Consider the following 20,042-nt stretch of genomic DNA (forward strand, 5'->3'; position numbering starts at 1 on the left):
GATGTGCTTATTGAAACAGTTTGCTTAGCTCACTTTCAAACATTAGATAGATAGATAGATAGATAGATAGATAGATCTTTTTGGTGGGGGGGGGGGGGGGGGGGGGGGGGGGGTGGGACAAAGTGCCTTGAATGTTCTGTTGTTTACACTTGTCCCTATTATTATTCAGACCACATGTTAAATCTAGGCCTAATCGCTCAGAAAAAATGCTTTTACTAGTAGCCCTACCATTTGTTACAACATATAGCTTAATGTAGCCTGATCATTGACCTTGTACCCCCTTCTGGGCCTACTTGACGGATACCTGAGAAAATGCTTATTATATTAGAGGCTGCTCCTGATCTATGTGAACGTTTAGCCTACTTGTATGGCGTAATTCACAATGCGTCATCACAAAAATAAATTGGAACTTCCCTATCTGAAATATAAAACACAATAAAAGATAGAAAGAGTCCTACTGCATATAATTAAGCGAAATATTATTCATTTTCAAGAAACAGACTATCATAGTACTAAGTTATAATTTCTCTGATAGGCCTGCAGAACAGCAGAGTGGTAGTCCTTCTGAGATGAGCTAACTTTTGTATTGTGGGACATTGCTGTAAGGTAATGGGTGGACTGGTAGTGATGATGAATATATGCAAAGTTTAGTGAAAGAGGATCTCCTCCTCACTGTGGATCCACTGGAGCCTAACCCCGCGAGCCCCGCTCGTGCTACCCGGAAATATTACAAGGGCCGGAAAGGACCAATGTAAAGAGAGCACACGTCACTCACTTTTACCCAAAAAATATTAACACCGACCACCCCATTTTTTCCTTCGTCCGTCGAAATCTATAGCTAGCATTTCCCGTCGACATAAACTGTCGTAGCCGAATGGAAAGGAGGCGGCTGCGGTGCCCGTCGGCGTTGGTTTGTTGTGGAGACGGTATAAGCTTTCACCCAGCTCAGCATCAGTGAAAATGGCTCCGGCTAACGACTGGAAAACAGCACGCAGAAATGAAAGCCGACGATAGCTGGGGCTAGGCGGTAAGAAGAAGGCGTGACAGGCCTCATCCTCGTCTCTACAACTGTGCTTTGCAACTGGATGCGTAGGTAAACATTTGCCCAATATAGGTTATGCAGATTATGCTAACGCTAGCGTCGTCATGTTTATGGTAGTCGGCGTGCTTTTAATATAGTGGTGTTTTTGAAAGATGGCTAACGTTAGCAACCGTTGGGTTTTTTTCTAGACTGCTTGAGGCGCCCAAATGGCTAAACATGCCGAGTTTGTGCAAAATATGATGCTCACTGAGAACCATAAAGTTTGCATGCCATCGCATCTAATGTTTTTCCTTATTCCTCTAAAATGTAAGCCTAATACTTTTACTTACAGGATGCTACGTCCGTTATTACTTGGGCCTGCATGCACTGCTTGTGTTTACATTTCGCAGCGAGTGTGATAATTAAGCATTTTTTGTTGCCTTCTTCTTCACAGGATTGCTAATTTACATTAAAATGAGAGCCTGCCAAACATGTGATAGATTATCTTCCTCGCCTGCCAAGGGGAACTCTCTTCCCTCCACATTCATCTCAGCGATTAGAGGAAACGGTAAGATTTTACAAGGTGAGCATAACGAGACTCAAATTTAAGTTAATCTGTGTTTGCCAGTTTACGTATTTCTTTCAGGAGGAGAATAATAAGAGACGTTTTCCTAAACAAAAAATGTGACTTAATCTAGTTTAAAAAAAACATCTATGCATAATGTAAATTGTTGGTTATAATTTGAATTGGAAGACTAATTTACTGTAAACACATTAATAAAAATAATCATGTTCAATATGAATTGCAAACTCACGAAAATTACATTTTCACACCGTTAACACTTTTTTCAACTATCCATGTTGCACAGCAACTGATAGTGCTACATAATTTTAATAATTTTATGTGCACATTGCTAACGTTACTTGCAGTAGTGTGTAAAACTATACACAATATTACAACAAAGTGTCTTTTCACTACTTCACAGATTTTAAGTTAGAAATAAAATTAACAATTGTTTAGTGTAGTTATTTCCTGAATGCTATGTTATTATCTGCAATGAATAAACCTAACGATGATGGCGATGATTATTACAATGTTAAATAAGGCGTACATAAATGTTTCTTTTTTTGCATGAAAGGTTGATTCTCATTTGAAAAGTGTTTGTCTTTTGTTAGTGCCCACAGATTTGTGAAGTTTATGAAACCTTGCCCAAAGTTTGCAAAACTGTGGCACAGCTTTGTATTTATTGCTTACCTGAACCTTTGGGAGCTCAGTATAAATCTCCTCCATAGCTTTCTTTATTAATCAAGGTCCACCACATCCCATCTCTAACTTCCCACCCCCCTCTGTCATGAATAATTTCTATTAAGAGCCAATGTTGACAATGACTTTTCCTTTTTGAGAACTGAATTTTGATTCATGGAACATTTCTGTTTGTGCTTAAAAGCACCTAAGACATAATGGTAAGTTGTACAAAAATACAATTAAAAGGAAGATTGTTAATGTGTAATGCGCCATTGAAGTAGCCTTCTAGTGTTTAATTATAGGAACAAAGTAACTTGAATTGTATCTAATTTAATCATTTACCTTAAACTAATTACTGACAATATTCAATTAAAGCAATGTAACTAGGAATAAAACATTTTGTTAGCCACATTTCTCACTGAAACCTTGCGGTGTTATTGGTCATAATCATTTAATATCTATGGTAGCTATGCATTATACCTCCAATGTTGGCATTGTTCATATATTGTGACAATATTATTATAATGGTGCATACATTTAAAAGATTTACACTTAATGGTGGCAGTGAAGTGGGATAAATCTGTGCTTTTGTTATGTGAAACAACAGAAAAATTGGGGGAAAGGGCGGGTGGGGGGGCTTCATGGAAAATGAAATATAGTCCTGGTCCTCTCTATGACTTTTATCTCTTTTTGAATTGTTTTTCAGCTCAAGGAACTTCTTGGCTGAACAAGGATGAGGAATCTTGCTTAGATGAAGAAAATGTCAACGCAGTAACTCTCAAAGGAAAAAAAGAAGTCATTTAAACTGCTTCTTCTGATTTAAAAACTTTTTAAAGCAATTTTGAAATTAGGTGGAACTCCTTTACTTGTCTTAAAGACGTTTTGCCTTTCGGTCATAAACTCATCTTTCTGGCTACCCACTCATTTTGGAAGTCAAGTGTGGGCAGTGGATAATCAACAGGAACTAGCAACGCCAGAAGTAAACATCTGGAGAGACAAACGCTAGATTTAAGACATTTTAGTATTTCTTGAAAATTGTATTCTAACTTGCCTTTTAGGGTAAAGCTTTTTTTTCAAGAGTCCTTCTTTGGATCATTGTTGCCGCTCCTTGCTTTGAAGGTTTGGCCCTGCAACCCCATGTGCCAGTGAGTGGGAAATGTTCCAATTTGGAAAATACAATCTGGACATTATAGAGATGTTAAGTGGGCACCAGGCCCACCAGTTCAAAGGCCTCGGTTTAGATCGACAACTTCAACATCAACAGCAAGTGCAACTTCACCAGCATCAACTCCAGCAGCAGCAGCAGCAGCAGGCTGAATCTTCTGGAGCTCTTCTGTCTGGACTTGGCTTGGGCCCCCTGCAGGGGTCAAGAGGTAACGCCTTTTCTGATTCTGCCTCCATTTTTGCCAAGATGAGTGCCCCTCCTCCCCCACCTTTACAACAACAGCCTTCCTCATCTCAAAGCTCTCGTTCAAAGTCAAGCAAGATGAGCAGCAGCAGCTCAAGCCATTCTTCAGGCTACCCACAGTTCCTGCGCTCTTTCCACCCGTCTGAGGCAGCACTAGCACAGGAGCAGTTACATCCAGGTGTAGGCCGCTTTGAGCACTTTGCTGGGGGAAGTAGCAGTAGTGGGAGTGCTGGGGGATTAGGAGGATTAGTAACATCAGCACCTCCACCCCCTCCTCCTCTGCATCCTGGCCTCTCTGTCCCCCAAGTATCATCTGGTCCCTCCTCCTCTCCTTCCCCTTCAACCTCTGTGGCCACCTCCAATAACCTTTCTAGTAGCAGTGCAGTCAGCTCATTGGGACACCAGTTAGTTGGGGCCCAATCTGATGCACGAAGCCTTCACCAACAATTTAGTTGCATGTTAGCTGCTAATCAGTATTTCCTTTCTGGTGTGCCTACTAATGCTAGTTTAGAGCAATTTCTTGTGCAACAGGGAACCCATAACCATTTAGGGATAGGTTTAAGCCAGACAGGTGGGGAACCTAGTACTAGTCTTGCTCCACCTCCTGCTTTGCATTCTTCTCACTCACATGGTCACTCCACTCCCCAGTCACAGCAGGCTTTACAGCAGCCTCCTCAGCAGCACCAACTTACACCTCACACCCTTTCTCATCCGCATTCTCATTCTCATCCTCATCACCCGCTTCACCCAGGCTCCCAGCCTTCATCCCTTGGAGGCTTTGACTTCCAGGGTATCCCTGTACTTTCGTCAAATCAGATAGCTTCTTTAATGCAGCAAGAAGCAGGTTTGCCCCTTCCCTTACCACTTCATTTATCCTTGTCTAAGGATGATGGTAAAGGGGAACACAGTGGTGGTGGAAGTAGTAGCAGTGGTAGCAGTAGCAGCAGGAGGAAGAAAGCTATGGCTGGATATTTGCCTCAGAGAAAATCTGATAATAATAGCAGCAGCAACCATGGTCACAGTGGCCACAGCAGTAACCCTAGCACTGGTAGTAATGGAGCTGGGTTAAGTCATGGTCAGCCCCCAGCATTAATTGGGAGTGGTGTTGGTATATCAAATATAGGTGGAGACCCCTCATCTCTTCTCGCCTCATCATCTTCATCTTCATCAGTTGTCTCTTCCTCTTCCTCCTCTGCTCCCTCCTCCACTGCTGCCTCAGTACTGGTTACTAATGATTCTCACCTTTCTAAATCAAATAACCAGAGCTCAATACACCCCAATCCCACAGAGTCTGATTCAGAGACTGTTTATAGTTGTGGAGATTGTAGCAAAAGCTTCCCTCACCTTTCAAGCCTTCGCAGGCATTTGCGCATGCATGAGCCAACCACAGCAGGTACTAGCAATAGTGCCACTACTGGCCCAAATCCTGTTCATATTAAAACTCAGCCTGACCCAAGCCTTCCCCATTCGACACAAGAAACTCCCCAATCCTCATCTAATTCCTGTCCTAGCCCAGACAAAGTATTTCATTGCCCAGATTGTGGCAAAGGCTTTAAAAAAAAGGGGCACCTCCTGCAACATGGTGTTATACACTCTTCAGCTCGCCCATACGGCTGCTCCACCTGTTCTCGGGCTTTTAATCGTAGAGAGTCACTGACACGCCATGAGAAGATACATGAGGAAAAGCCATTCCGATGCCCTGCCTGTGGTCGTTCCTTCCGTGAGAGCACCTCTCTACTCAACCATGCTGCCTCAGGCACCTGCGGCAAGCCAGGTAGGGGACCAAAACAGAGGTGCAGCAAGACAGGAACTGATGGCGAGGACAGAGTCGGGGGAGGGGGCGGAGGAGGTAATGGAGGAGGGGGAACTTATCAAAGCAATAGAGGGGTTATTTATGGGAAAACTGAGGAAGAAGATGGTGTAATCATTGTTGGGGAAGGAGAACCAAAATCAGGTTTAGGATGTGATGGTCTGTTTCAGTCTGGAAGGGGAGGGAATTCAAATGACAGGGACAGAACAGATACTAAATACCCCACTGACTACTCTCGGAATCGTTACACAGGCTACCATGATGACCATCGTTCTCAAGGTAATCCATCTCCATGCTACTCTGGTGCCTCCCCCTGTGGAAGTGGGATGGCGGGCCCAGCTCTGAGAAAGGCACCCTTGGCCCCAACACTGCATCCACACTCACAGAGCCACAACCAGCACCACCATCCGCAGCAACAACCCCACCTGCCCCTTTCTTCTCTACTGGATGACTCAGAGGATGATGTTACTAGCTCTGTAAATAATGCAATCTCCGCTATAACAGCAGCTAGTAACAGTGGAAATAGAGGGGATGATAGGGGAGACATCATAGGAGGTCTACTAGGTGGTCTTGGTTTGGGTCCTTTGGGCGCACCTTCAACAACTTCTGTTATGGATAAGAATTTCAGAGGAGGTGGGAGCCAAGAGGCTATGAACAGCAACCCGCAGAATCTTACTGCTAAACCAAAACGTCCCCGCAAACCGAGAGCTAAGAAAGATCCTGCAGTGGCTGGACAGCCTCCCAAACGTAGGCAATACACTCCCAGAATGGGGCCCAGTGGGCTCCCACGCACTCACCTCTGCAGTGTCTGTGGTAAGGGGTTTGCACGCCGCGAGACACTACGCCGGCATGACCGCATTCATACAGGGGAAAAGCCCCATCACTGCAATGTTTGCGGAAAGTATTTTAGAGAGGCTTTTCATCTGAGCAAGCATCAAACAGTCCACTCTGGAGCAAAGAATTTCAAATGCAGCATATGTGGGAAAGAGTTTGGATACTCCCAGAGCCTAAGGAGGCACAGCAAACTACATCAGAAAGGGGAGCTGGAAGAGGTGCCCACAACACCAGCTCCTGAGACCCTAAACAGCTTTAACCCAAACCCTCAATGTAGCGTGGCTCAAGACAGGAGCCAAAACCAAGCACCAAGCACCTCCTCCTATTATTCCTACCCTCAAGACGTTAAGCCTCAAGATACTAACACCCAGCAACAGCCTCCACCACCCCAAACACAGCCACCCCCTCCCCCTCGACTTTACACCTGCGCAATCTGCTGGAAGTCGTTCCGCCATCACTTTCATTTGACTGCCCATCATCAGACGGTTCATGAAGGTGGGGGGGACAAGCTGTTCTGCTGTGAGGTATGTGGGAAAGCATTTGCTTACTCCAATAGCCTCACCCGACACAGGCAGTCACAGCATGGGATAACCCGCAATGAATCATCCAACCCACAAGAAGGCAACAGTGGGTCTGGAGATAACAGGGGTGGGAGTGATGTCAATCAGTCAGCATCAGAGAGTGAGGCTGCCACCAACGCCCTCCTGCAAATGGCTCCTTCTGCAGAAGGCCATGGAGCGCAGAGTCTCAGTGTTGTCACTCATAGCCACCAACAGGCACCTCCACAACCCCCAGCTGGCTACTCTCCTCTCTTTTATGATGCTGCTCATTCTTCAGCCTCTAACCCACCGTCATACTCGCAGCCTCTGCCTCCAAACTCTACAATAATGCCCCCCCAGCACCCTCATTCCCCGGCCGGGGTGAAAGGAGAGCACATATATCCAGCTGGATCCCGTAGCCGTACGCTTCACACCACAGCCCCTTTCCAGCCCCTCACGGAACTGCCCTCCACTGAACATCATCATTTACATCACCATCATCATCACTCCCAACATCATCCTCATCATCAGTCAGGTGCCCAGTCGCATCAACACCTTGACTGCAGCAACCAATTAACGCACGATGACATGAGACGACACAAGAAGAAAAAAAAAAAGTCCAACCAGAGAGATTGGACGGAAAATAAGTGGGAATCCAACCATTTAGTAAGACTTGACGGAAGCATAAAAAAAAAGATTAGTTGTACAATAAGAGGGCAGTTGACTAAAAAACAAGGGTCTCTTCGTTTGACAATTCGACGAGGAGGCGGATCAGGTGGTGGTGGCTACAAGCTTGTCAACACTGGGGGCATGAAGGTGCAGATCCTGTCGTCTCTTAAAGTCCCTGTGAAACGTTTTGGCTGTCCAAAATGCCCCAATTCTGTGTTTTCACGCAAAGCAGGACTGCTTGTCCACATGGCAGTAAAACATAGACAAAGAGGCTTGACCACTTTGGAGCGACTGAGGTGCAGTGTGTGTGGGAAGCATTCTCACAGGGCTTTGGCAGCCTTCATCCATCGGGCCTCCCATCGTGCCAGAGGGACTTTCTCCTGCCGACGCTGTTCCACTCGCTTTTGGAACGCTACACTTCTGAAACGGCACAAGGTTTCTTGCCGCCGCAGGGCGAAAGGACTGCAGCGAGGAGATGCAAATAGGCTGAAGCTTTCAAAGAGACCAGGAGAGAGACAGACCCACGAGGGTCAGGAGGAGGTGCCATTCCTTCAGGGACCATACAGATACTGAGCATCATTGTATCTGGCACAGGTGGCATTCGTGAGGGATATTTCAGTTCTAAAATGGGAAGGTGATAAAAAGGGACTTGAAAAGGCCTATGCTGCCTTTAGAAGAATTTGCTTCATGTCTCATTTGACATTTTCTTTGCTGATTTATTAGAATGGGTGTGTTAACAACTACTGTAGAACATTCTATAAGATATCACCAGAAATTCTTCCAGATTATATTGGAAGAGGTTTTCAAAGATGTGACTGTTTCCATAGGTTCATTAACCCCTTAAGTGCATTGACACTATGCTTGGCTGACACTGTGCAGTTACCAGAAAAGTTTAGGTGATATGACCTGCTAATGTATCTCTCCCCATAACTAGAATCCCTGCTACATCTCTTGCTGTATGATAAATGTCTCTGCTGTTTACTCTGTCTTGTTGTTGTTCACTTAGAGGCTCTGAGGATTTTTTACTAATGTAAAGTGCATTATTTAGGAATAGGGACATTGGGATAAAGACGTTTGTTGATAGTATGTCAGTGCATGTTTGTTCTCTGGTCAAGTTTTTTGGGAGGTTGTGAAATCACTCCTACAGTATGTGATGGTTTATTCAGTATATCCCCAGAAGTTTGTAGTGATAAATCTGATTTGAAAGTTTCTCTATATTCCCTAGTAATTTAATCATGAATAGAATAAATGTCAAGTTGCTGGTAATTAGCATTACAAGGATCCCTCTTCTGCCAAAATGAAGAATCTTTCAAAAGCCTTGCTTAGTATGTTCACTTCATTTATTTAAAAATATTCCTAGCTTTTCTACCAAGAGATTTAAAACAGGTTAAACAAGTGAACTGTGACACATGTTTATCTCATGTAATTTGTATGCTCTTTTTAGCAGTGATTATTTCTACAGTAATCCAGTGTGTTTAAGGAAGGACCTATCACAGTAGAAACAAATGTAATATTCCATGTATTCATGTGTAACCCAATCAGTCTTCTTGCCAATATTATACTTAATCCCTTCTATGTTTTACTTTTTGCTGGGTTGCAATCATATTCTTAATGTCATGCATTGTTTTTGTTTTTTTTGTGTTTCTTTGTAAGTTTGAATAACATCTTGTCACCATCCACATGAAATGGTCAAACCCCTGTCAAGCCTTTTTTTTCTTCTAAAGGAAAATGATAGTTTTAGTAGATTTTTATCACATTATTTACTGAGAACTCAGTAGTTGATTATATTTCAGCAATGAATAAACCTTAAGTGTAACCAGTCTTTTTTCATGTCTCATTTTAAGTAAACCTACATTATCCATAAAATGGTACAAATTGCCAATCATTGAAAAAGTTGTGTAATTGTAACTAAAGGCAGTGTTGAGGTTTTACAAATGTATTTTGCCTTATGTCCTGTACTATTTAGTTAATCAAAGAATAGAATATTGAAGTTCAAATGTTTAATGTTGTTTAGGGGGTGAAGTAGCCCAGGATGATGAATAGTTTAGTGTGATTAAAAAAAACAACATCACATTGAAGATAAAATGCTGTGTAAAACTTCTCACTACAAGCTCCACTAGGTGGCAGTAAGAAACTCATTTATTCTTTCCTCCTGTTCTAGTGTGGATGAGTGTGGCAGTCACATGGATTTTGTACTGATAGGGGGTGGACTGGAGAGTGGTGTGTGACTGAATTATGTGCCTTGTGCGCTGTTGACAATGCGACCAATGCCAGAAAATAAACGGAACGCTTGAGCGTCGATCATATCTCACTAAGATATACCAATGAATATGGTCAAATAAAATGCACCTAACAACAATAATTTTGTAAATACACTTTAGAAAATAATGTAACTCTATCCCTTCTGTCGTGTTATAAAGGTTTATTACACTTTATACAATAATGTCAATACTTTATGAGGGGACATGTTCAAGCGATCATAAAATTAAAGTATTTGCATCCCTATATAATCCATCAATCTGGCTTGCAAACTATAAATCATGACGAGTCATACACAGTAAATACTAAAGAAATAAAAGAAGGGGTGATGGGACTGTTTGCTGAATGTGAACCATTCACTGTCATAATTAGTGCATAAGGTTCTTTTTAACTTTACCAATCACTGAAACATTGAGCTTGAATTGACTACATTCTGCCGTCTCTACACTTGTCAACTTATGCATGTAGAAAAACAGATGAACTCCTGCTGTGAATTTTGTTTTGCATGTGCGCTGAAACTGTACAGTAGACAAGACAGCCCTCGCGCTTTTTTGTGTTTCGAAGTGGTCTCACGCGGCAGTGGCATGCATGAGGGGAATCCGAGCGGGCGGGTTTGTTCGACCTAATTCTAGCCAATGGGCGCACTTCGTGGGTGGAGCGACGATCTTCCAGAGCAAATCACATTCAGTGCCGCGAGCGGACAGGCCTGGTCTCCCCGTGCTTGATACACGTGAGCTGGAACAGCTATTGTACGCCGGGAGGCAACGTGCTGAAGCGTTCCTCTCGCCTGAAAAAACGGAACACTCACGTTTTCCCTGGATTACAAGGAGACTGGAAAAGCCATGCTGGACTTACTGATTATCACAGGTTGAAATATTGCTCTTACAGAGTAAGGCAAAGTGTAAGCAAAGGAAGATGAACAACAATAAATATGTGATTTGTGATGGCCTTTTTGAATCTAGACATTTCCCTTTAAGTCATCATACTAGAGCAAAAACACAATTGCTGTTGCTTCAGTATAGAAAGACTGATATACAGACACTGTTTATACCTGTCAGAACAAAAACAAACAGCTTGTTCTCCTTGATGTGCGGCACGAGGGTAGGTGTGTCTCATAAATAACATACAAGCTTAAGAGAGGGCGCTTAAATCCGGAACACGCCCCCTTTGAGCTTCGCTCGTTTATTCCGCGAGGTCTGACGTCACGTGAACTGCCCGTGTCCGTTCCAGCTGAGAGAAAAGAGAGAGAGGACAGTCGGACGTGTACCTCGCGCGGCCCAAACACAGACCGAAAACTCGTGCGCCCGTGACTGAATCCACCGGATGCAAAAAAAAGTACAGACAGAGAAAGAGGAAACAACCCCCTCCTCCCTCTACGACAGACAGCAGAGCGCGACAGCACAGAGAGAAACACCAATGCAACTTGTCATCTGACCAACACAGCCACTACCCTGACGCTGCGTGTTTTTTACACACTTTCTCAGTTTCATCAGTTGTTTTGTTTTTAAGGAGGTTTGCTTTGCAAGTCTTTTTGGGCTCTTCTTTTCCAGTGCCGGACGATTGAACTCGGGATATCACTCTTCAAGTTTTTATCATAATTCGCGGATTTCATCGTCATTTTCACGCCTTTGCATTTTTTTTTATTATGGACACTACTCCTACTCAGATGATCTGACTGTGCTTCCTACACGGAGCCTTTGAGAAATACAGCTTACCCTCCTGAACAGTTTTAACAGCATCCAACTGCAATGGAATATTTTCATAGAAATATTTTTGCAAGGAAATAAGGAAAGCTTCTTAAGGACAAGTAAAAGGTAAACCTTTAATGTGTTTTCTAATATTAAGTATAATTAAATCTGCGTCTTAAATTCTCGAAGTATATCACAGTGGTTTATTTATTTCTGCATGGACACTTCTCAAAACTCACTCTCTCTCTCTCCCTCTCTCTCTCTCTCTCTCTCTCTCTCTCTCTACCCCCTCCCTCCTGCCCTCGTGCAGACTCACGTTCAGACAGCAAGCAAACTAGTCCTATTGGTAGGTGCTTGGGTCAGTTTACCACGCCTCTTCAAGTGCCCCAGGTGTCTCTCTGCGACCCCGTCTGGTCCAGGATGTCCAGGCAGCTCTCCCAGCTTCCGACCCCCGACCTTCCAGCTGGCGCAAGCCCACAGTTTGGAAGTTGTACTCAGCCTGCAGGATCCCTCACTGGGGGGCATCTGAACTCCATGACAGGACTAAAGTCCCTCCTGCAGCATCCCATGAAGGGAGACCAGCGTTTAAAGACCCCATTGGATGCAAAAGGTAAGACTCTCACTTACTAAAGCTGTCACAGTGTTGTTTTTGCCCCTGATACAATCATCTTCAATATGTGACAGAACATGAACAAGTCACAACTGTGTATTCCATCTACTGTTGCTCTGATTGGGATTCAGAGTTATAACGTTTCTGGTAACTTTTTTTCAACACATTATTTTGTTCTTATTTTATGGTATAAAATATCCTACTAACGTCTGAGGCTCCATTACACATTATCACGATGACTCTCATGTGACCTGACTCAGTATTCACCTGGATTATAATCCCTGCTGGGACTTCAATTAGGTTCCAGATTACAGTGTGATGTTGAGCTGAAATGTTATGCAGTTTTTCTTTGGTGGTTCTTGCTGTGCCAAAACCTGTGTTTTTGCAAATTTAGTCAGAAACATTTATTTATACATTTAGACAGACATTTATTAAAGGTGCTATGCATACACCTGCCAAGCCACTTAGTATGGCAAAAAGGAGAGTTCATATTAGCATCCATTGATTGGTGATAGAAGATATGCTCACAGTTAACTTTATTTTTATTCTGTCCAAATTGTGACTTTACTCTTCTGTTTCTTACAGATAAAGACAGATTGGACCTTGATGAGGACTCTTTGGGAGTGTGCTCCATGAGGAATGGCGGTGGAGTTGGCAACAGTAACAGCAGTAATGGCTGTGGAGGAGGAAATGGAGGAAATTTCAACCAGTTCTTGGGGCCTCTGTTGTGGGATCGCACCCTGCCTGCAGATGGGGGGCTCTTCCAGCTTCAGTACATGGACTTGGAGGAGTTTCTGACAGAAAATGGAATGGGCAGCATGCACAACAACAACAGTTCCAGTTCAGCCCAGATCCCCTCACAGAGCTCCCAGTCAGCTGTACCTAACCAGAGCTCCCAGTGCCTACCGCCTTCCTCCCCATCTTGCTCCACATCTTCATCATCTTCGTCTTCCCCATCGCTTATTGGCTTGGAGGTAGCCCAGCCGCAGAACCTCACAGGGGGAACTGACTGTCTTCATGGTGAGTTTAATAAAATAGGATTTGTTTCAAGACAACAACAAATGTAACACACTAAAAAAACAATACCATGTGACACCCTACCATATGATAACATAGGGTGTCATACAATGTTTTATGTCACAATAAAATGTAATTTAGTACGATAAAAAATGAGACAATACATAAAGACATGATATATTATAATATGCACACATTTAGCTGTCCTCACTATGGTGTTAAAGCTCAGGGAAAAAGAATAATCAGTAGCCTATGTAAACAGAGAAATAGGGAAGTTCACATCAATAACAAACACTTAAATGAAACATTAGCTCTCAGATTGATTTACAAATAAACCAGAGGGCTTAAAAATGTACAAGGACAGTTTTTTCTTCAAGGTTCTTTCATATCAGCTCAAAACAGCAATATCAAGAAAAGAGGGTTCTGCAAACTTCGCAGAGTTGACAAGTTAAAAGAGACAAATTGTCCCCAGCAACTGATATGAGTCAAGTACACATCACAGTACATTAGTGGTTGTGGTGCAATCAAGGTTATTTGGTGTGCTTTATAATGTCAGCACTTTAAACTCTCCTTTGAGTTTATAAGAAATAGTGACCAAGCATTTTTGTGTCCCTGGGGGGGGGGGGGGCACTGAAGGCACGAGATACAGTCACATTGTCTCTCATTTCAAAGTCAACTTAAAAGAGGGAACACAGATTAGGAATGGCTGATATACTGTACATTCTTTTCATTTCATAGCATTGTTCTGGGGTTAACGTTCCTGGGTGAGTTAGTAAGGTGGACAAAAGAAAAAATGATGACGGATGTCTGAGAAAGAGGTGTAGTAAAAGAAAGAGGTCCTCGAGTGTTTTGATGAGTCAAACTCTCAGCAATGACGAGGAGGGTTTGGTTGATTTTGGCATGTGCTGTGAGTACTGCAGAGTACATCACGATCAGCATTCAGTCCCAGCCAATTATTAATGTGCAGCAGGGTCAAAACAGCACTAAGAGGGAGAGGGAGAAGTGTGTGGAGTGTTTGCGGTTGCGTGTCTTTAAATCTCTTCCCACTTCACACGCCTCAGCCATGTGTACGCGTCAGTACACGTGCAGAGGCTGAGGGTACTGGAGTGAGAGAACTAGAGGCAGGGCAAGCAGACATGGAGGCGGAGCCAGCAGAGGGAAGGGACAGACTGAGCAACAGGAAGAGTTTCCCTAAGATGCCAGACTTCAAATGGAGCCTTTCATCAACAATGAATGACATTTAGTGTACTGGTATCCTCAAAGAAATTTAAAGTGAATGTTAGTTTAACATGACAATGTAACTCCTCTCGTCCTTCAATGAAAAAAATGCATATTTATAAAATCTGTTAATGCTCTTTTGAATTCAGGATACTGTCCCATGCTTTTGGATTACAATCCACTTTCATTATTTTTTTAAAAGATTTAAAGATTATTATAAAAAAACATCAAATATTATAATAAAGACTGCTGAAGTTGACTGAACTATTCTTACCAACTCTCAGAATGTCTGAAACGCGAGAGGCTTTATTCAAATCAACAAAGTCATTAAGTTTCCCAGCCAACAGCTGCTCCATGAATATTTTATGGAGCAACACATGACAACAAATGCTTAAATTAGGTACCAAAAAAGGAGCCGAGCTACTGTATACCTAAACAACAGATTCAGGCCTTTGTGGAATGTAGTCCTACAAGTCCTCAAATGAGTCCAGTCACATATACTGTACGACCATTCTTGCGGAAAGTAAAAGCCTTCTGTTCTCTCATGTGGACAAAAGTGCACAAACCTACCTTTGTAAGTCTGCGTTCCATAGGTAAAAACAAAACAAACAAAAAAAAAATAAAAACAGGGAGAGGTAACTATGCACCACAGGAGGTGAAAAAAAAAAATACAACACCAGGTGGTCACATGGAATATTTCCTGCTGTCAGGCTTTAGCTGCAGAAAACTGAAAATGAAGTATTAATTTGGCGTACTCTGCTTTTGGTTTAATACAGTACCTCACACAGAGTCAGTGATGTTAAGTCATGCTCATTATAGGATGTGTTTGACTTCATTTTTGTGAAAAATGGGAACATCATGAGAGTACACTTAACACCTGAGGCTACACCTTGTACAGCCATTACTCATATGCTAGCTTCTCATGGATTACAGATCCCCAGATAACATGTGTAACAGCTGGAAACATATAACATCGATCAAGAGGATAGTTTGAGTTTTACACATAAACTACCAACCGTTTTCTTCTAAATATACAATCTCTTCTTTTCGGCCTTTTTAACAAGTTGCTGTACTCGGATAGTTTTTTTTACACCCAGTAAATCTCCATGAATTACCAGCTTGGTAGAGTTGTGTTTGGATCGTGTTGACGTGACTCCATTGCCATCTTTAATCATTTGCAGTGCTGTTGCTATCCTGTTATGCATCCTTCTTTCCCCAATTCAACTTCTCTGTGTTTGTCAGAAGTGATGTGATCGTCTGGACACTTACCCTTGCCAAATGGAGTTTAGTTTTTAATAGTTGCTTTAGGGCTCACCCCCTGCTTAACTTAAGTCTCAAATAGTTATATAATTATTAAGTTTTAAGTCTGATTGACACGTCAGTTATTTGATCACTTCAATAACATTAGCTTTTATTGAACTGTTGAGTTTCTTTTAAGATCCAGGAGCAGTTCTGAGGGGTTTTGTGCGGTGTGAGGTGTATTCCACTTTAAAAGGGGTGGGGAGAGTTAAAGCCCTACACTGGCCCCACTTAAAGAAACCTTGTTGTAAGGGGGAGGAGTACACGGTTACATAACATTTTTACTTTTAGATTAGAATGGATAAATCTTTAACATCCTAATGCGCCATAATTTTGGTCTGTGTCATTATGTGGATCTGATTGAAAAGGTATATAATCTTATGGTATGTTTTTTCGTCTGTTACAGGCTGTTCATAGATTATCTTGAATGTTAAAGTGCCCCTCAAAACCTGAAGGTTTCAGTGTCCATGAAGGCTGATTAAAAAAGGCCTCAGTTCTGTTGAGTCAGTGTACAACAGAAGAATGTTTTGTTTTTCAACACCAAGAAAGTAGCTCTCTGCTGCCATCTGGTGGCCATCATGGTGTATGACTACATGTGTTTGTTGTCTTATCTGACTGCTGCCATTAGCTACTCTTAGCTGATTTTTAATACAATATCTGTTCCAGGAAATTGTGGATACATTCAAAGCATTTAAAACAAATTCTTTTTGCCTTTGCTTTCAGGGAGTCAGACGAGTATGAACGACTCCTGTGAGTCACCCTGCTCCTCCTCTTCGTCCTCTTGTCCACCTCTGCTGACGCCAACGGACAGCGGGCCCGATGGGGTTGGTATGTTCGACATGGACACCTCAGACATGTCCAACTCCCCCAGCCAGCAGGACTTCGATCCCAGGAGGCAGTCGTTCAGTGAAGAGGAGCTCAAGCCGCAGCCAATGATCAAGAAGGCCCGTAAGATCCATGTGCCAGATAACATGAAGGTGAGTGCACTCTGAAGTGCAAACATTCTGAGTAAAAGTGTAAGGAATTCATGATTGGACCAATTCAAGACACACCTAAAAGCCCACTGGGACATCTCAAACTAAATTTGTCTAAACGGTAGACAAAATAACAAAAGTGAATCGACACAGGACCCATAGAAACTGACTTTAATTACTCAAAAATAATTCTATCTTAGTACTCTAGTTTATATAGCTTTAAATCAAAGGAAAATGTCTGACATAAAGAAAAATATTTATTGGTTTAATATGTAGTAATAAAATATTTATATGACGAAAAAGGCTGGAAAAATATGCTAAGTTAGTTTTGGAGGAGTATTTATAATTGTAAATCTGCAGAAGGGTAGGGTGAAATGATTTGTTTTATTGGCCACATGTGAAAAAGCACAAAATGTTCCACAGTGGACGATACTGAGCATTTCAAGATGAGTTAGTTCTCCATCTGTAGGCTGTTATAACTGGACGATGTTTGCATACTTTATTTTCTCTCAGACAAATAGTGAGTTCTGATCAAGCCTGAAGGATACAGTGTCTGAAACAATGGTGTCCCACGCTGATTCATGGCCAAACACCCACATTACACATTACCAAAAACAGGATACATAGTAAAAGAGAACTGCACAACATCTTCAGAATCTAGCCTGACCATTCATCGATTTGTCTTTATTGAAATGTTCTAATGATCTAAAAAAAGATCGAGTCTTTAATATGTGCTGTTTCTGTTTGTCCTCTCAGGATGAGAAATACTGGACCAGAAGGTATAAAAACAATGAGGCAGCGAAGCGTTCCAGAGACGCTCGCCGTCTTAAGGAGAACCAAATCACAGTGCGTGCTGCATACCTGGAGAGAGAGAACGCCGCCCTCCGACAGGAAGTAGCTGAGATCCGAAAGGAACTCGGCCGCTGTCGCAACATCCTTAGCAAATATGAAAACCGACTCGCCGACCAGTGATGGGAGCAAACATCAGGAAGAGGACGAATTTAAAGCTGGATTCATCGAAAGACTTGAAATTATTGGGCTTGGCGTGATGGACATAATAAGAAAATGGTGATGATGTGGAAGAAGCTGATGATTCTGATGATGAATGTATGAGACAAGGAGAAGGTTTTGTGTATTGAAGCTCAGGTGTCTTGTTTTGTTGGTGTCAGCTCTTAAAAGCGATTGACAGAAAGAATAATTTAACAGATGAGAGATGTGACTTTTAAGAGTTTTGTTATTGGAGAATTGTATATTTTTGTAATACTTTGAAATTAGAGGGAGAGCAAATTTGGACAATAATTTTGTATATTTTCTACATGACGGGTGAATAGGAGGAAAAGCTATGGTAAATCTCTTTTTATTATAGGTGAGTTCAGAAATGTTTAACTGGTGTCAGTCATTGATGGGTATCTTTTCGACTTTATTATAGTCGGGACACAGCAGCAGGGGCGAGGACGCATGTAACAATTGTAATATAGAGAGCAAAAATGATCTTATAATCGTATAGTTATACATTTTTGTGGATTTTACTCAAGCACTTATTTTCCTGCTATGTTTCTGTCCCTGGGGTTGGGCATGTGAGAGAGAGAGAAATTGAGAGACAAGAGGAGACACGGTGTAAACAGACCAGCACTATCAAACACTTTTTTTTAATAGAACAACTTCCCCCTTTTTAATTAACTCCAACAACAAAATCAGTTCTGTGTACTTTGCAACTGGTACATCCTTCTCTCGTCCATTCTGGTATTTTTGACTCTTATCTCCACTTTTCTATCCCAGATGAGGGTTTTAAATCTGCTGTTTGGTATCTCACCTAAGCAGGTGAAAACCTGCATTTGTGATGACCCCCAAGTAACCCTGTTCCTCTTCACCTTCTCTTTCTCTGTTTCTATTTCTGTCTGCTCTCACTTGCAGCCAATCCCCTCAGAGCCATGTGCAAACTTTTCCTCTTACAACTTGTCCCCGTGTCTCTCTTGTACCTCCACGGTGCACGGAGGAGCACAAATCTCAGTGTTGTAGTCTGAAACCGTTCTCATCTTCCCAGCTCAACTCGCGTCCTTACTTTACTGTACTTTGTAAACACACTTTAATCAGCATTATTACGGAGGGGGGAAATGTTTATATTGAAAAAGCCTATGATATTTTGTGTATTTGATGTATTCCAGGAGATTGGTTGAGAAACCATTGAGTGGAATGGTGTTAATTTCTCAGATTTCTGGGAGAAATAAAAGCCAAAATTTCCTATTGTTGATCCATAAAGCTCGTTGCTATTTAGTGCTTATTTTCAATACTGCTCCTTCCTTTACTGTTTACTCCTGTTATTACTTTAACTGTATCTTAAAACCTCTCTGGGTCCCCACCACACCCACACAGGTACACTATGTTATGTTCCTGGGCGAGGGACGACTAGTAATAGTGTGTTTAATCCCCTTTATGACCATTACTGCTATTATTATTGTTATGATTATAATGATTATCCCTCTTGTTGTCGCTGTTCTATAATATGCAATGATTTTCTTTCTTCGGATGAACATGATCTGTTGCACTTTGAAACATCTTCAGTGTCCCTCAGAAAGACTATTCACATGGAAACCACCCTCTCTGTCTGCTATTTGCATCCTGTCTCACACCTCCAGACATTACTCACTCCTGCAAAGGATCCTGCTGCCACTTTGGTTTCTCTTAACATGGACGTGCACAGCTCAATTACTCGAACATGATGTCCGTGCAGACCTACTTTACCTTTCACGATGACTTCCTCTGCTCCCCAGTGGTGTACGGACTATGCACACTATCGATGTATGCTCCTTGTTGGTTGATTTCCGCCTTTACCACCTCAATCAGTGATTGTTTGCTCCTCCAACAGGATTTAGTCTAATTTCCTCACAGATGTGGTTGGTAAATCTTTTATTGAACTACAACTGCCCTGCTGCATCAGTGGTGTCCTTGGTGCCCAGCACACTCGGTGCTGGTTATTTGGATGTAGTCGAGATTTTTCCAAAAACACCAATAAAAGATTGTTCTCATAAATGACTTCTTCTGTTTTCTCTGGTAGTTGATCTCATGTTGACTCTTTTAGTATTTCTAAATAAACGTGTGCGCTTGCACCTTGAATGAACTCCCAGGTTTTACTTGGAGAATGGACAACAGAGGCCAGACTGCAAACTATTTTATTTAGCCTGAAAAGAAAACAAGTTTGATGTAATGAGTGAAATTTCCCAAGACTACTTGTTTTTAAATTCCTCAAAACTTTTACAGGAGATGCAACAACAGAAGCAATTTATATTCCCTAGATTATTTCTGGGGATTTCAAAATTAAAAGCAGAAAAAAAGTAGGAAGTCTGCACAGCAGAAATTGCTCCAATAAATGAATTTTTATGATGTCTGGGCCCAAATTGGAATTATTTCACTTAATTAGAATATGTTCATTTTTAGAAGGTGTGATTACAA

At 42.1% G+C, this 20,042-nt stretch overlaps 2 protein-coding genes across 8 annotated transcripts; both read left to right on the plus strand.

Annotated features, from left to right (window-relative positions):
• Positions 1 to 562: 562 nt before the first annotated feature.
• LOC306823650 (uncharacterized protein) lies at positions 563 to 9,347 on the plus strand. 7 transcript variants are annotated; one of them, XM_079343360.1, is made up of 4 exons: positions 566 to 1,093; positions 1,476 to 1,604; positions 2,974 to 5,449; positions 5,738 to 9,347. In XM_079343360.1, the coding sequence occupies exons 3-4, from the start codon at positions 3,424 to 3,426 to the stop codon at positions 8,098 to 8,100; spliced, it is 4,389 nt and encodes a 1,462-aa protein (XP_079199486.1). In that variant the 5' UTR covers positions 566 to 1,093; positions 1,476 to 1,604; positions 2,974 to 3,423; the 3' UTR covers positions 8,101 to 9,347. The 7 variants fall into 7 exon arrangements, with proteins under 7 accessions (XP_079199484.1, XP_079199482.1, XP_079199483.1 ...); XM_079343361.1 differs by having other exon boundaries at positions 573 to 1,093; positions 2,974 to 3,640; XM_079343358.1 differs by having other exon boundaries at positions 563 to 1,027; positions 2,974 to 9,347.
• Positions 9,348 to 10,159: 812 nt separating this feature from the next.
• Positions 10,160 to 19,625, plus strand: dbpb (D site albumin promoter binding protein b). The gene is made up of 5 exons (XM_079343915.1): positions 10,160 to 11,600; positions 11,785 to 12,084; positions 12,670 to 13,104; positions 16,342 to 16,595; positions 17,349 to 19,625. Exons 2-5 carry the CDS (start codon positions 11,895 to 11,897, stop codon positions 17,562 to 17,564), a joined length of 1,095 nt encoding a protein of 364 aa, XP_079200041.1. The 5' UTR covers positions 10,160 to 11,600; positions 11,785 to 11,894; the 3' UTR covers positions 17,565 to 19,625.
• Positions 19,626 to 20,042: the final 417 nt, after the last annotated feature.

The sequence above is a fragment of the Symphodus melops genome (assembly GCF_947650265.1).
Source record: "Symphodus melops genome assembly, chromosome: 5".
NCBI lineage: Eukaryota > Metazoa > Chordata > Actinopteri > Labriformes > Labridae > Symphodus > Symphodus melops.

What these genes read in the sequence shown, in the direction of transcription:
- LOC306823650 (XM_079343358.1), top strand. Translation starts at nt 3,424, where the DNA reads ATGTTCCAATTTGGAAAATACAATCTGGACATTATAGAGATGTTAAGT.
- dbpb (XM_079343915.1), top strand. Translation starts at nt 11,895, where the DNA reads ATGTCCAGGCAGCTCTCCCAGCTTCCGACCCCCGACCTTCCAGCTGGC. An exon ending in GGGAACTGACTGTCTTCATG is followed by an intron (nt 13,105 to 16,341) that starts GTGAGTTTAATA and finishes CTTTGCTTTCAG; the next exon opens with GGAGTCAGACGAGTATGAAC. An exon ending in ATGTGCCAGATAACATGAAG is followed by an intron (nt 16,596 to 17,348) that starts GTGAGTGCACTC and finishes TTGTCCTCTCAG; the next exon opens with GATGAGAAATACTGGACCAG.